At 38.2% G+C, this 12694-nt stretch overlaps 1 protein-coding gene across 1 annotated transcript in view; it reads left to right on the plus strand.

Moving 5' to 3' along the window:
* Positions 1–12694, plus strand: part of LOC128864751 (uncharacterized) — a 190425-nt gene that overhangs the window by 92671 nt on the left and 85060 nt on the right. The window contains exon 4 of the mRNA XM_054104507.1: positions 10496–10598. Coding sequence (XP_053960482.1) covers positions 10496–10598 — 103 coding nt within the window. The remainder of the gene's footprint in view (positions 1–10495; positions 10599–12694) is intronic.

The following is a 12694-nucleotide window of genomic DNA, read 5'->3' on the forward strand; positions in this document are numbered from 1 at the left end:
CACTCTGTGGCAGGGCAATCTTGAAGAAAGCGTTATGCCTCAGTATAGTGCATTTATAGTGAAAACTCCCTTTGTGAGCTCAATAATTAGAAGCAACCCTTTAAATCCGCTAAAGTCAAAGAAAAAAGCGTTAATCCTATATTCGCTTGCGGCGTGTTGGACACTTGGTTGTCTACTATCCCGTCTTTCCTATTTCACATTGCTTAGTTGGATGTAGTGATAAGGGTTCCTTCTCTATTAGAGCCTTATTATACTCCAATGGAACTTGCAGACCCCCTGCGAAGGAAGATAATACGGCCAAAAAACGTATCTACTACTGCTGCATGAGCGAGACAACTAAAAATACTAAAAATTATTGAAGAAACTAGGCTCCCAAAAATAGATCTTTCAGGTCGAAATACAAAATCCTTTCACAATGATAAAACTATAGCTTTATTTTTAAAAATGCGGCTTAAGATATTTAGAACTCCAACTCTGAGAACTCAATATGAAGTACATCCTCGGAGTGATTCAAACGTCGCACAAGTATTCCATTTTCACAGAGTGCCCTGATTATGATCGTGGTCGTTTCGTGCCTGTTATCTTTCATCCTGGTCAATATGTAGACATCCTATGTAGTCCTTTGCAAATGGCATCTAACATAAAACGAGAAATCAACTTCCTCTTTTTCTAGAGTAATCAACTTTATTCTACCTGGCACTAGTAAGTTCATCTACCATACAGTTCCGCTCTATGATCACGGGCTTAAATGAGGTGGATTGTGTTTTGTTTGGAGATCTTCTGTTTAGGTAGGCAATATTCCAGCACATATTTCAAAAACGCAGAAGCTCCCTGCAATTGAAGTCATATCTTCTTAGAAGATTCTGGCCTTATTCATAGATTAAAGACCTTGAAGCGATATCCCACCCTGCAATCTAAGCAACTGAATAATATTTACTACGTATAAGTAAAGCATCACCGAGGTAAATTTAAAATATTTAGTAAAACTAACGCATATGCACTCACAAATAATTCTGCATCTTGTTGCAATAGAAATGCAAATGTCATAGTAAGACCCGATTTACACGAGGAGACATCTGGAAGGGAAACATTTTGTTCAAGGGCGAAGGACGGTCGGGGAAGAGAGAAGGGATTTTGTCTCCCGTACTCGGCGACACGCTTTGCTCTTCTTATTCGTATTTCTTATCTTAAAGCAATTTTTGACGTTGCTTCATTCGTTTTCTTCTTTTGTGGAAGAAAGTTCTAAGTTATGTGTTGGTTTTCAATCAAACGGAAGATAACAACGATGACAAACATCCGAACGCTGCTTGGGAAATGCACGATTATTTTTGCTAGTAAATTAGGTATAATTTAAAATAGTTATGCGACATGTTTATGTTGATTTCTAATTTTTCCCTGCATTTCTAGATACTCAAGTTAATTTTAAGTTAATTATTTACATAAGAAGTATTTTTAATTTATTGTTTTTTATTCAGGTATAAGAATTTATAAATATATTTCAATAAAAAAAAACAACAAATTATTTATTGTTTAACCAGTTTGCATTTTTCATTCATATATTTAAGAAACTGTTGTCGAACGCTCTCTGCTTTACATGTAAGCGCGTGCTAGAATACATCCGAACCAGACGATGCTAAAGTATTAAATGTCAAAATGTCGCCGAAACATTTTTGCCCGTGTGTACGCGAATGAAACATCAAAAGAGAACTTCCAGTGTCTCCCTTCCAGATGTCTCCTCGTGTAAATCGGGTCTAAGAAATTACTCAATTTAACCACTCACAGCTGCAGTAATATGATCAAACCGAGACGTGAAGCGTCTACATGTACGATTTAATCTTGCCTTACGCTAAGGTGGTTTTCAGAGCGTACTTAGTGTTGTGAAGAATAACGTTAACCTTTGCTGATTGAATGTAGTTGATTTCATATGTAAAACTGAAATGGATTTCAGTCCGAGTTTGAAGGTGGCTACAAATTTTCAGAAAGGTTTTGGTGGATCCACATATTCTCTTTGAACAGCCAAGAGGCCCATCCAGGGCTTAATAACTATACCACTACTTTACTATCAGCCAGAAAAGAATGCTCAAAAAAATGTGTCGCTTTACCAGAGTTTAAGATTTAACGCAAGCCTTAGGCCTCCCTAAATGTTTTTAGACTTAACTCGACTATATTTTACGATTTTTTTTTAGTGGAGAAAATCCAACATTTATTATTAAAGTTTTTAACCAACAAACCAATATACATTTCTTAGGTCGGAAGCTGCACTCAAGCATACCCAGGAGCATAGTTTTCGTAGTATTTTAGTTTTTTTTCGGTGTCATAATTTTAGGCGATACATCTGTGAGAGAGAACTGATTAGAAAGTGTCAAAATAACGAAATTGTTTAATCAAAAGGCAAAAGTTAAGTTAGGTTATTATAAACATGAAATAAAACGTCATAAAAAATGTTGTTCGGAAATAAAAAAAAAGTGAAGAAACTATAAAAATGATTCACCTCTACAACAGACAGTCGAATTCACTGAAAACGAGTAGATAGACAAATAATAGGAATGCCGACATGAAAAATGTTCAAAGTTCATTTTTTTAGAATAAAATGGTTTTATTTCAAAACTTTTAGCGTAACATTAATCACATGAGCTATATACATATATTCGTAGTTAAAACATTTGAATTAAACCTATACATAAACTTAAAATTTAATTCAGGTAAAGATATATAAAAAATTGCTTCCACATAAAAATATAATACTTAGTTTCTCTAAACTTTTAACACTAAATGGTCTTAAAGCTCATCAAAACTATTTAAAGACATTAATACTTCGTGGTATATCCTCGATTTCTTAACACTGCTTCGCACCTTCGTGGCATTGAGTCGATGAGATCCTGACAACGCTTAATTGGGATTCCTTTCCAAGCCTCTTTTACCCCCTTCCATAAATCTTTCGAATTGGTGGGTTTTTGTTGATCAACACATTTTTTAATATCGGTCCATAGATTTTCTATTGGGTTGAGGTCGGCAGACTGAGCAGGCCAGCGCATAAGCTCAATCCCATTGACTCTGAACCATTCTTTCGCTGACTTACTCGTGTGCTTAGGATCATTATCCTGTTGAAATATCTATTTTAGTGGTAGAATATGCCATATGTGGCATATGGTAGCATAACTTCTTCAAATATCCTCACATAAACCTTTTGATCCATAATTCCTTCGATTAAATATATTGGACCTACGGCGCCATACGAAAAGCTACCCCATACCAAGACCTTAGCGCCACCATGCTTCACGGTTTTTGTTGTGAATCGAGGATTATATTCCATATTGGGTGGGCGTCGAACATACTTTCTGGAGCCTGAACTGTCAAACAACTCGATTTTACTTTCATCTGACCACAAAATATTTCGCCATTTACTAGCAGGCCAAGATTTATGCTCCTGTGCAAACTCTATACGGGCTTCTTTTTTAGAAGGGTCCGGAGACTTCCTGCGTATAAATTATGATTACCAAATGTCTCGTACAGTTTCAGCACTAACTGGTAAATGAAGATCGTCGCGTATTTTCCTTGCGGAAACAAATGGGTTACCTTTCCAGGTGCGTATGATGTTGCGATCGTCCTTAGAGGAAAGTTTTTGTTTTCGCCCGCGTTTTTCAGCTTTTGTTTTATAATACAAGACGTTTGCTATCATTTGTGCAGAACATCCAAGTATATTTTGAATTTCCTTGTACGTTTGTCCGCTGTTCTTGAGACCTTTGATTACAGCTCGCTTCTCTTCCGTACAATGCTTTCCTATACCCACTGAGATAAAATAAATCAACCCAAATATTAACAATAATTCTTCGAAATTATTAGTAACCTTCTTACTTTTCGATTTTTGTAAATATGTTTGCTAGTTTATCGATATTTTAAGAAGCAAAGTTCGCACTCCTATTATTTTGTGTAGCGCAATAACAACCTTCTACAACAAAATGTATTACAGTTTTAAAATAGGGAAAGCAATAATAAATTTCGATTCACATTTCAATACTAGTGATCCGTTAGGTGTACCGTTATGAATCGGCGTCACTTGCGTTAGCGATAAAAAAAATTGTGCACTCACTTATATTTTTCATATCGGCACTCCTATTTTTTTGTGGACAGCTGTACACCCAGATATGCGCCAAATTCTGTACCCACTGAAACATGGTTCCATTGTTCCTTCCACTTCCTCAAGGACTTCGAATAGAAAATTCATGAAATCTCATTTCGTAGCTACTAATTAAGAAAACTATATATTTTCCTTTATGTAGAATTAATATTCTTTGTGACCCCTTTTCTTTAAATATCTAACTTCTTCACGCTAAATGAATTGCTTTGATTTCCTTTCTGCCTACATTTAGTAAATGTTGACCCTATTTGCTGTTGGCTGCATGTATTGCTAAAACATTTTTTGTTAAATTTTTCATTTTTATAGTAAAATCTATTCTTGAAATTACCCAATTTATTTCAAGTGAACACTCATCAATTTACTCGATACATTTAACCTAAAAAGGGGCTTGTAAAGGCATACACGCGACACAAATCGAACCAATTTCTAGCTCTCGCCCTACTTATGCATCATCAACCCACACACTTGCTTACACATTACACCCAGTTCGTTCCCTCACTTATCACGTCTGACATCCCTCATCAATTCGTATGACGCCTAAGTTTGCTAAATTGCATCTCATCATAACCTGGTTATGATTTATTACTGCAATTACTTACCTACTCAAAATTTCTAACATCCTTGTGAATATCTATTTACCTATGTATTCCTGTATATGAGGTGATAAAAAAAAACAACAAAAAATTGTTAGCGTCAATCTGAAATCCTTTCCAATTTATCAAAATACAAAAACAACCGAATGCCTTATGGGTGTAGTTGTGTGCGTAATCTGTTAAAAATTCACATCACTCATGGAGCAACCATGCGCCACCAACACAGCCATCCAAATCACAGGAAGGGTATGTAGGAGGAGCAAGGAAAATTGGAAGTAAGCTTATGGAAAAGTGAAAGCACAAGTGAAAGTGTGGGCGTACCAATTTACATATTTTCCTGATTTTCCGTGTATAAATAATGCAAATTGTTTAATGTTTCAGAAATTGAAAAATGGTACAACATTCGATGTTGATTTGTAATCATATCTTGTGGGATTGCGTTTGAATTTTTCGTTTATACTCGTAATGTGATTGAGTAATGATAAGTAAGCATACACATACTGACTAGTTAGAGTTGGGGTGTATGGGTTGTTCCATTAGGAAACGAACTTAAACTCGTGGAGTAAATCCTTTATTATAATGTCACCGTAAGAAGAACACAGGGTACTTTTAAGGCAACTTTTCATTTAGCATCCTAGCATGCACAATTTGAGAAGGCTAGAAGAGGTCCGATTTTAAATATTTATTTAGTATTTTGGGCTTAAAAAGATGCTGTTTTTTTGTTCAAGCGAAGCGTATGAATGTTTTACACTGAGCCGGTGCAGTTCTCTGGTGACCACCATGCGGAAGTGCATCAGTTCAAATTTCCGTATATGCACCCCAAATGATAGAAAAAGTTGTTTCTAGTAGCTGTCACCTCTCGGCAAGCTATGGCAAACCTCGGTGTGTATTCCTGCTGAAATAATATTTGTCATATACAGAGGAATTCGTACTATTTCAAAATGTATTAGTTTAAAATATTCCTTCACTTCTCTTCCACCCATTCAAAGAGCAGGTTAATATCGTTCCGAGGTAGGCTGATATTTCAAGTCAGCCCCCCAATTCTCAATAGGATTTAGAGCCAGCATTTACGCAGGAAAATTCATCAGCTAAAATTATTAAATATTCAAGCAATCTTTTCACGATTTTAGCAGAGTGTTTTGGATTGGAAACGTAAGTTTTTGAAGATATGTACATATGTTCCAGTATCTTGTACTACTTCCAGAATGTTCCTAATCAAGATACATAAATAATCCTTTTTACGCATAGTTTCATCGATTCTAACTATAGATCAGATCCCATAAGTTGTTATACATCCCATAACAACAATGACCCGTCGCCTTGCTGGAGTGTTTTTTGAACTTGCGATGGGCTTGTGGGATTGCGTTCTTTCGCCCAAAGCCTTACACATTTATCCGCCTGTATCCGGTTTACTTTCATCTCGTCAGGCCAAATAACCTTTAAATTTATGATCCACTAAAAATAACATACACAATACTTATGCCGTGAGTGAAATGTTTTACTTACCGCTTTCCAATTTTCTGCAGTCTACGAGTCTTATTTCAACATGAAATCTATGCTTTCCTTAAGATTTTTCGGTGACTGTCTTAACTTCCTTTTATTGAAGGAAGCTTTTAATCCAACCTTCTTAGGGCCATTTGCGCTGTGCAGTAATTCATAGGCTGAGTAACAAATGCAACAGCCTCCTTTGTGCTCTTCATATAGGTCCAGAAAGAGGTGGCCTAAATTTCTTGCTTTTGTTTGAGTTATTTTCTTTGGCTTTCCTTTCATTTAAGAGTGTCTTAAGTAGTATTTCAATTGCATTTAAATTTTTTATTAATATTTCCACTGATCGAGTATTCCTAGTCGATTGGCAATATTTGGCATGAAAACTTAAACAAAAGGGAAAAGAGAAACATATACCCGGAGCGCTTAGTCACGGGATATGCGAACTTTCAATGGCAGCGCCTTCCTTTGTGGAGAGGGACTGTCTTAGGGCTGTTCGTCTTTGTCAATTTATTCGCCATATAATTAATCATGCATCACTAGGCATCTATCTCTATACCTATGCCCAACATCACTTTGAGGAATATGACTGCTAAAGAATGAAGAAAAGAAAACGTTTATAAGACAGGTTTATTAGACTTTATTTTCTGGGTATTTGGCCGAGCTCCTCCTCCTATTTATGGCGTGCGTCTTGATGCTGTTCCACAAATGGAGGGACATAGAGTCTCAAACCGACTCCGAATGGCAGATCTTTTTTATGCCTTTTCATGTAGAAATACACTACCGCTATTAGAATAAACTTTTTCTTCATTCTGGTATTTATTGGGGTTGACGCTTAGCCCATTTGCTTTTGACCAGTTTTCAACCATGTTTAGTAAATCTTGCATGACTTATCTAAGTGTATTGGGAAATCTCCCTCTTACTACCATTGCAACATCGTCCGCAATGTGAATTCTTTATTATAAATTGACTTCTCGATTTCTGTAACAAGTGAGTTAAGTGCTGTTTCAGTAGATTTCCCTTTACAGTACGCATGTTGTGAGATACTAAGCTTATTAAAGCTGATGTTAGCCTTAATATGCTCTTCTAAAATTCTTTCTAATGTTTTTAGCAAAAAGGAGGATATGCTAATTGGCCTGAAATCCTTGGGTGTTGTGTGTGAACTTTCTCCCGCTTTAGGAACAAAGACAACTTTTACCTCTTTCCATACTGATGGGACACTTGTAAGTTTCAGAGCAGCCTTAAATATGGCGGTCAACCACTCCATGATGTAGTTGAGTGAATGTTGTATTTGGGCCGGGAATAATCAATCTGGACCTGGTGATTTAAAGGGTTTGAACGTGTTCACTGCCCAGGTTATCCTGATTATTTCTTCAATGTCAGAGTTAGGTCTTTCTGTACTATTGTTGATTAATACGTTAAATGATTCGTTGCTGGGAAAGTGTGTGTCCACTAGCAACTTCAGAGTTCCGTCACTAGAAATAGTCCAATTCTTATCCGGAGGTATCCGTAGGAATAGTGTTTTTTCGAAAGGATTTTTCGCAGTCTCGAAGCCTCTGTGGTTCCTTCGATTTCTCCACAGAACGTTCTCCAACCAGACCTTTTCGCTTTCCTAACTTATTTTTTGTAAGTTTTTAGCTTACTGTAATAGCAGTCTCAGTCTTTATTCTCTCGTGTCGCTTTCGCTCTATTAAACTGTCTTCTGCTGTCATTGCTGAAAGTAGTCAGGTCTTCTGACCACCAGGGCGGCTTTTTCTTCCAGCAACTACAGCTTTACATGTATAGTTCTTACTGAAAGATCGGTTTGGTACTAAATGAATGGTACTATGAATTGTACTAAAATTTGTTTTTAGCGTAGAAACCGAAATATTTAATAAACCTTAAAGTGTTTGCTATTTATGTATACTACAAAAACATCTCGTACTAAAACTTAAGCCTTGTACTTAAATTAATACAATAGTTTTATTGAAATTTGGAATTTTAATTAAAATGTATCGTTTTTTTTATATTTTGCTCTCTAATGGTTTTGGAAATATTCACGTAATAAGCAGTAATAATGCATGCAGAGGTACTCCGCAAGGTGGGGTACTATCGCCGCTATTATGGTTACTTGTAGCAAATGAAATACTTAAGAAACTTGACGGAGGGGCACCAAAACTAGTGGCATATGCCGATGACATAGCTATAGGAGTTACGGGAAAGTGCCTCGACACCATCAGTAATGTGATGAACAACACTCTCAAAACGCTACACCAATGGGCATCTCACGCAGGGCTAGGTATAAACGCGGAAAAAACGGACATGGACAACGTTGAGGAGAGGGTGAAAAAGGCCAGTAATGCGTTGTACGCATGTAAAAGAATGCTGGGCGTTACTTGGGGTCTATCACCCTCTCTGATGCATTGGTGCTACACAGCAGTAGTTAGACCGATATGGCGGTATGGAACCTTAGTATGATGGACTGCGACGAGAAAACTGACATACTTAATGCCACTGGAAAGGATTCAACGACTCGCTGCTCTGTGCATAACAGGAGCGATGAAAACCACTCCAACGGCGGCGCTGGAAATGATACTCAACATGCCACCTATTGACTTCATGGCGGAAAACCTGGCAGCGAAATCCGCGAGGAGGCTAATGGCTGCGGAGTATTCACCTGCAGAACCTTCGGTCACAGCTCAATAGGAAAGTGGAGCTCAGGTGGCATGGACTACATGACTCCGTACTTTAATTGGAAGAGAAGGTTTCGCACTACAATTGAAGAGGAGGGATGGCACAAAGGCATGAAGCTTGGCCATAGAACTTTTCACATCTATACAGACGGCTCTAAAACTCTAGACGGAGTGGGAGCGGGTATTTACTGCTCAAAACTAGGAACAAGGCAGCCTATCAAGCTGCCAGACCACAGCAGTATTTTCCAAGCGGAAGTTTTTGCTGTGGGGAAAGCCGCGGAGCTAGCCTACACTAGAACAAGAAAAAACTCAACAATTAATATATACGTGGATAGTCAAGCAGCAATAAGAGCAATAAGCTCATATTGTATTAAGTCCAAAAATGTTCGACGGAGCAGGGAGGCCATAGAAAGGCTATCCGGAAACAATAGGCTGCATATCTACTGGGTGGCTGGTCACAAAGGCATAATGGGGAACGAAATAGTAGATCAGATAGCCAAAAGTGCTGTTAGACTACCTTTTGAGCAAGAGAACGACATACCAAAACCGCTAAACACAATATACAATGAAATGGACGACCACATGAAAAGGCAAGTGGAAGCTAGGTGGATTAACCTGACCACATGCAAAACAGCAAAAGTCATGTGTAGAACTAACGACAAAAACTGACTCAATTCGTACTTACGCTCTCGCGAAAGGAATGCAGAACTATCATAGGTATGCTAACAGGTCATAATCTTTTGGCTGCACATGCGCACAAGATAGGGATTGCTAACACGGACAAATGCAGGAAATGCAGAGAGGATGTTGAGGAAACCGTAGAACACCTTCTGTGCGTTTGTCCGGCATTATCAAAAACGCGACTAAGATGCATGGAAGCCCCACTGTTTGAGGATCTGGAAGGCGTCTCAAAAGCGGAGCTCCCAGCCCTACTTAGATTCGCCAATAGCGCTGACATCCTACATGATGTCTACTTTAGGTATTCAGAAAGGTCGATCTCCATCTGGTATCGCTAGGGACCAAAAGGTCTATGCGTGGCTTATTGCCAACTAGGCTAACCTAACCTAACCTAATAAGCAGTGATGATAACACCTAAAATTTAGTACTACTTTAAAATGAGGCTGTACTAAGAATTGCATTTATTCAAGTTATCACAGTTTATTGCAAAATATACAGTTTTTGTTAAAATTAAAGTTCCTACATATTTAGTACTAAAGTACTAATAAACGCTTGTTGTACTAAAAGTTGGAACACGTAAAATTTTATTCCCCTTCATGATGCACGAACTTGTTGATAGCTTTCTAATCTATATTCTATGAGTTTTTCAAGCAGTATTTGGGAAGCAAACCCGGCAAAAATAAGGAAAACGTATACTCGTTTTCCATATTTATTCTTCTCTTAGATGGTATTTCTTTATAGGAATTTAATTTGCATTTCGTTAATAAAAACTGAGTAAGCGAATATTTAGCTAACAAAAAGATAGCTCTTTGCTGCATGCACTTTACCTGTATCCAAAACTTCAACTTTTTCGTTTTTTGTCCTTTTATACTTCTCTCAAACTGATAAAAATAAACGTAATTCATTTTTCTTTCTCCTTTTACTTTCAGGTTGTAAACTCGCGCCGCGAAACTGATGCTGGCGTCTATTGGTGTGAGGCGAAAAATGAGCTGGGTGTGGCGAGAAGTCGAAATGCGACGTTGCAGGTTGCTGGTGAGTTTGCAAGAAAATATCCACAAGCAAATTTCATATTTGAACACACACACAGGCTTACGTGTATATACACCACACAAAAGTGCAAATACTTAAATGCATATGGCGCTACTTAGAAGCACGGGATAGGGTTAAAGTACGAAAAAAACAACAACAAATTTCAAAAATAAAATTAAAGACAACCAGCGTTCAACTCAACCATGTCAACGACGAGCCACGCGGGACTTGAAATTCAAACACATGCGATATTTGCACCTTCTCATGGGTATGTGTACACCTACGTGTGTGTGCGTGTATGCCTATGCTACCGCTATGCGAATGTAGTACTAAGCACACGATCTCAGCGAGTTTTATCTGCGTTGTCATCGCCCAAGTGCCGCTGTTCCTCTTCGCCGTTTTCGTTGCGCTCCTCCCTTTCGATTTGCGCTGCTGCGCTGGGCTTCTGCCAGCCAGCCAACTCAAATAACCCTCATTTCTTCAACATCCTTGCAAATGTTTTCGGCTTTCGATTTTCCTGCGCTGCCTTGGGCTACATTAAATGTATGCAAAGTTGCTTGGTTGAGTTAAAAAATTTGCTTTCCGCACGACCAGGTGCACGCCCCACCTTTGCGCCACTCCATTTTACGCGTGCCCTCCTTTCCTCTTCGATGATATGTGTAGCCAGTTTTTCACATGAGCGGCCGCATGCTTGCGCTTTCACAATGAAGAGGATAGACACGCGAAGATACTCGCACATGAAATGATACTGGCACAAGGTTGCTGCCCTTTGCGGCAAGCACACTGCCGGCGGTGACTCCATATGGTGCGGTGCATGTGCACCCAATACGCCAGCGTCTTTACCTTATTGAATAGCTGGTGTAGCTAATTTCTAGCAATACTTTTTATTCCTTTTATGCTGGGTTATATATTTCTCCCTTTTTAGTACGAAATTTGGTTTTTTTATTACCACTTGGAGTGCTTGTATATGTATGTGTGTGCACGTGTGCGCGTGGGTGTGTACCTTTTTCAATTTCTTATTTCTTTTGCAAATAGCTGCGAGGGTATTTTTCAATATTTGCATGAAAATCACGAAAAGCACGTCGATTCTGGGTTGTCAGTTTTAGTAATCGAAGCAACTGCTCCGACAAGCAGCCAGCGCAAGACACACGACTACATTGAAAAGCATAAACCGTTAGCTTTTCTAAAATATGCACACCTACGAAAGATGTGTGTACGTTGCATGCTTGTAAAATTTTTGCTCATCTCAGCTGGGCAAACGTTTTTCGAATTATTAAATTTTTGACTCCTTCACTTCCTTGCGCTTTGTTTTTGTTTTTTTTTTTTGCTTCGCCAATCTATGCGCCTTCAAATCAAATCCTATCCTTCACTCAATCTCTTCTCTTCCCTTCCTCCTACTCATTTACACTTTTATTTGTTTGTGTTTTTTCTTTCGAAAGAAAAAGGTTAATTCTAGCTGCCAGGAATTGTTGCACGTACTTTGTAGAAAGAAGAATAACTGCTTTTGCTGCTGACTGGCATGGCGGCACCTATTTTACGTCAACTCAAGTTCCGATACAAGTTTTGCATATTTTATAGGAGCACATATTTTATTAGTAGAATAGCTCTTTCGAAGCTCCTTTCTAAAATGCTTGCGTTGGTGTGCTTGCCGCTTGTGCCAGGTTCTGGTTGCCACCGCCAGGCACAGACTTTGTATCTCTGCATACCTGAACTTACCTACGAGCGAGTGTATTGCTGCTACATTGTCATGCAGCACCTTCCTCGTTATTGGTAATGATATTCATGTAACTTAAGTCAACTTAAATCGATAAAAAGTATAAAAATCATTCTGTTTCTGCCTTTGCTTTTACCAGCCAGCAAAATGGTTATGCAAATATTGTCGTTGAATTTTTACATAGTAACACATTTTCAGGGTAAGAGCGAACTGGGTTAAGTGTATGCCATAAAATGAAAACACGAGTACTTAGCTCGCATAATTGGAAGTATGAGCACTACTAAGTATCAAAGGTAAGAAATGAAGTGAGGGCGCAGCGAAACTATTTTGTTGAAACCCAAATGAGCGCATTCTAATGAATGCCAGCCAGTGATGCCAACCACCA

Source organism: Anastrepha ludens, chromosome 5 (assembly GCF_028408465.1).
Source record: "Anastrepha ludens isolate Willacy chromosome 5, idAnaLude1.1, whole genome shotgun sequence".
Classification (NCBI taxonomy): Eukaryota; Metazoa; Arthropoda; class Insecta; order Diptera; family Tephritidae; genus Anastrepha; species Anastrepha ludens.